This window comes from Chrysochloris asiatica, unplaced genomic scaffold (genome assembly GCF_000296735.1).
Source record: "Chrysochloris asiatica unplaced genomic scaffold, ChrAsi1.0 scaffold00319, whole genome shotgun sequence".
In the NCBI taxonomy this organism is placed as follows: domain Eukaryota; kingdom Metazoa; phylum Chordata; class Mammalia; order Afrosoricida; family Chrysochloridae; genus Chrysochloris; species Chrysochloris asiatica.
The window spans coordinates 2,845,593-2,849,648 of NW_006408837.1; the positions used below are offsets into that span (position 1 = coordinate 2,845,593).

The 4,056-nt window shown below is 49.3% G+C and overlaps 1 protein-coding gene across 1 annotated transcript in view; it reads right to left on the minus strand.

The window, feature by feature from the left end:
- The window catches only part of GRK4 (G protein-coupled receptor kinase 4), a 96,082-nt gene that overhangs the window by 34,862 nt on the left and 57,164 nt on the right, over positions 1-4,056 (minus strand). The window contains exons 10-11 of the mRNA XM_006875330.1: positions 2,209-2,349; positions 150-340 (exon numbers count right to left, since the gene is read on the minus strand). Of these exons, the coding sequence (XP_006875392.1) occupies positions 150-340; positions 2,209-2,349 (332 nt within the window). The remainder of the gene's footprint in view (positions 1-149; positions 341-2,208; positions 2,350-4,056) is intronic.

Genomic DNA, 4,056 nt, shown 5'->3' on the forward strand with positions numbered 1-4,056 from the left:
CGTGTGAGTTAGCTCTCCAATTGGCCAGGTGTGTGATCGTGTGATCAGGAATGACCAGGCGGCCTCTCCAGCGGCCCTCCTCCCAGGCTCTGAAGCAGCCTCGGGGGCCCTCAGGGGGGCAAAGGTTGTGCAGGCACACACATGCTTACCTGTACGCAATTCTTTCCCTCTGCAAATCTTCCAAGCCGCAGCACAGCTCTGCAGCGTAGAACACAGCTCGCTGCTCATCGAAGCCAGGACTGCCGAGGTTGTAAATGTGAAACTTTAGGTCCCCTCCATTCATAATGGTTAGCACCAAGCACAAGGCATCTTTCGTTTCATATGTGTAGGATAAACTAACCTAAGGACAACAGCACCAGACAAACAGAACACAGAAGGGCTGACTCAGTAACTGACGCTCCGCAGGCTGTGTCAGATTCAGGTGTTAACAGCCAGCTACTAAGTACACCCAGGATTTACACTGCACATCAGGCCCCCCCATCCAGATCTTTAGCACAGACCCCAGCCCAATATGAAAACCTGTCTTCACAGCAGCTCTGTACCCAAAGGAGACAGACGTTTGTCTAAGTGTATTCAGCAGAACCCTAGGATCATGATTCCCAAATCCTTGTGCTAATTAATGGATGCCCGCTACCCCACACACCTGCAATACATCATCCCAGCAGCTCTGCCAATCTGAAAAATTCCCGTCATGCTGGTGGAGGCATGTTGGTGTGCTAATGGGATTCTAATCTGCGTTTCTGCCTATTCCACCAGATGGAACACATCCATGTAGCTTATATGTTTGCTGTTGTCAGAGTCATATGTGACCCTGTCCCATTGGTGTCAAGCCGCTTTCGACTCATACTAACCCTATGGACACCCAACTAGAGCAGGCCCCTAGCTCACAAAAGTGGTGCTGTAGGATAGGCTAAGCACAAGGTCAGCAGTTCAAACCCACCAGCCAGCTCTTGGAAGCCCTGTTCAGGGTCACTGTGAGTCGGAACTGACTCAATGGCACTTCACAGCAACCTGACCTCATGGGGGTGGGGGGTCGAGCATGAGCTCAGGTGGGACAGAAAGTTTGGAAGGATGCTCTTTGACTCCTGAAGTCAAGATGGCGTTGTAGGACCAGTACTGGGCTGCTAACCACAAGGTCGGCAGTTCAAACCCACCAGCCACTCCTTTGGGAGAAAGATGAGGCTTTCTGCTCATCTTTATAGAGATTTACAGCCTCGGAAACACTATACAAGGCCACTCTGAGTGACCAACACGGTGGTACCTAACGACAGTGACCCTTTGACTGCTGGCTTGCTTTGTGGCTTTAATCGAATGGAACTGCTTTTCTGCAGCCACGGAGATCATCATCCGTCTGTTCTGCTGCGATAAATCGCACTCACTGATGTTCGTTCTTTGAGGAAACCTACTGAGCCATGAAGCCCTGCGCACTGAGAGAGGACACTTACCAGTGCAGGGAGCCGTAGGTGAGAGTGACCACACAGGAAGCAGAATTCTTTCCCAAGAACTGCAGCTCTATGGAGGCCACCCGCTGCAGACCCTGAGGCTGGCATGATTAGGACTGAACAAGGGTCTTTCCTCTCTCCCTCCAGTGGAAATTCAGTCAGTATAGATTAAGGCCCCTCTGAGAACCTTCTATGTTCACAGGAGGGAGCCAGGCCCTGGATATCTGTGTGTGTGTGTGTGTGTGTGTGTGTGTGTGTGTGTGTGTGTGAAAGGGTGGGGAGTGTCAGAGCAGGTGACAGATGAGAACTAGGTGAAGACAAGGGAAAAGCCAGAGGCTGGTCACTAGAGCCAGAGTGATTCACCGACAAGGGCTGGCAGGAGCGGGAGAGGAGGAGGCAGCCAGGCAAGCGAGATCGGCCCCCGTCCAGGCGGATGGAGTTGCCTCTCACAGGCCCTGCAGTGGAGAGGTCTGGCCTGAGTCAGGGGCCTGGTCACTCAGTGCCTGTGAGTCTGAAGCGGAGGGTTAGGGTGGGATACAGGAAGCAGAGCGAGCTCACTGGAATGTGCTATGTGAATGTGGTGTGCAGGGCCAGGGGCAAGCTGCTGTCTGTCTATGGAGAGAGATAGGACTGGGGAGGAAGAGGGCTGGGACTGAAAGGCAACTGCTCAGCTGCTAGTACCTGTGAGCAGTAACAGAATGCAAAACCAAACCCAGGGGCGTCTTCTCACACAAGCGTGACTGGCTGATGGAGCCAAGATACTTACTACAAACTGACTGTTGACTTTTTCTAAGATCCTTTTCTCATTGAGGGCCATGACTTCACCCTTTCTTTTCTTGATCCGCTTTTTCTCCAGCTTCTTGCAGGCATACATTTTGCCTGTGGCTCGTACTTGGCAGGCCCATACCTAGTTTTTAAAGAAAGAGTTTGTTTTTCAGGCTAAAAACCGAAAACTATTTTCTCTACAGCAAAGACAGCAAGGCATCTGCTGCTGCTCGGAGAAAGTGTGTGTGTGTATGAGTGTGGCAGCAGCGCGGTGTGTGAGTGAGTGAGCACTCTTCCCCTTCCTGAGAGGATGAGGATCACGGGGGCTTCCAGGAGGATCCAGGGAGGACTGTGATCACTTGAGAGACCATGGCATTGTGTTCACGTCAGGGCTTCAAGCAGCTTGTGGGAAAACTCAGTTCTCAACTCATTCTCTTTCTCCACAAATGTTTTGAAGCCCCCTCATACATGCTCGTGGTGCATCTGTGCGATTCAAATATATTCCGCACGTCTATTTTGCTTTTTGGAAAACAGCAAAGTTTTCAAATATGAGACTTAAGAGAGTCTTGATTTTTTTAAAGAGCAGCACGCTTTCAGGAGGCTGAGGAAACATCTCACAGAACATGGAGCCTTTGTGCCCTTACCGTCTTTACTTAGTCTTTGTTGTTGTTGTTATGAGCCGTGGAATCGGTTCTGACTCATAGCGACCCTGTACAGGGTTTCCGAGTCTTTATACTTAGTCTTTGTTGTTGTTGTTAAGTGCCGTCGAGTCGGTTCCGACCCATAGCGACCCTGTACAGGGTTTCCGAGGCTGTAAATCTTTACAAAGGGAGCAGAAAGCCTCATCTTTCTCCCGCGGAACAGCTGGTAGTTTCGAACTGCTGACCTTAAGGTTCACAGCCCAATTCGTAACCACTACGCTACCAGAGCTCCTTAGTCCTTAGTATTCTTTAATTTCACTTTAGGAAAACATGTAAACATGCAAAAGTGAAGAAATCGTATAAGGAGCTTCCACGTAAGCATCATCTAGTCTCATGGTTACCAAGACCATAGATCTGGCTCATCTTGCTGATCTGACTCCCCTCTCACCTACCACCAACACCTTGCCCCCACCATGGTAAATCAAAAAGTACTGCTATAAAACCACAGAAACCGTAACAAAACAAAAATATCAAAACCTGAAGCTTGTTTCTCAACACATCCTCCTACTAGGTCAGTACGCTTCCGAAAGGTGGTGTTTCCATCTCCTTTCCTGACGGAGGCCTGGGGTGGCGCTGCGAGTTAATGCACTGGACTGCAAGGCTGGTCTGACCCACAAGGTCAGTGGTTCAAGCTCACCAGCTGCTCCTCAGAAACCCTATACAGGGTCACTATCCATTGTAACTGACTCGATGGCACTTCATAACAACAACAGCAGCAACCCTTCCCTAAAGAATTCTTCACTCTTCAACTGTAACAAAATGACATCTCTGGAGTCCTCCTGGGACCCTAACCGGGTTCCTTTACAGTGTTCTTTGAGTTTGGGGAATAAGAGAAGTCTGAAAAAGCAAGATCAGGACTCTCGGGTGGATGGTGCAAAGTTTCCCAACAAAATTCTCAGAGGACAGCTCTTGTTGTCACCTTCATCAAAGAATGAACAGGACCAATGTCCTGATGGAAAACCATTCCTCAGCACAACTGTCCTGGCCTCTCCCTCACCAATGCAGTTTTCATTGGTCATAAAACATCTTCATAATAAATAGGCCCCTGTGAGTATCCTGTGTCCTTTGAGAAAATCTACCAAGATTATTTCTTGGGAATCCCCTAAAAAATTGTTAGAAATGAATCCCAATGTCGCAGAAAAGACACT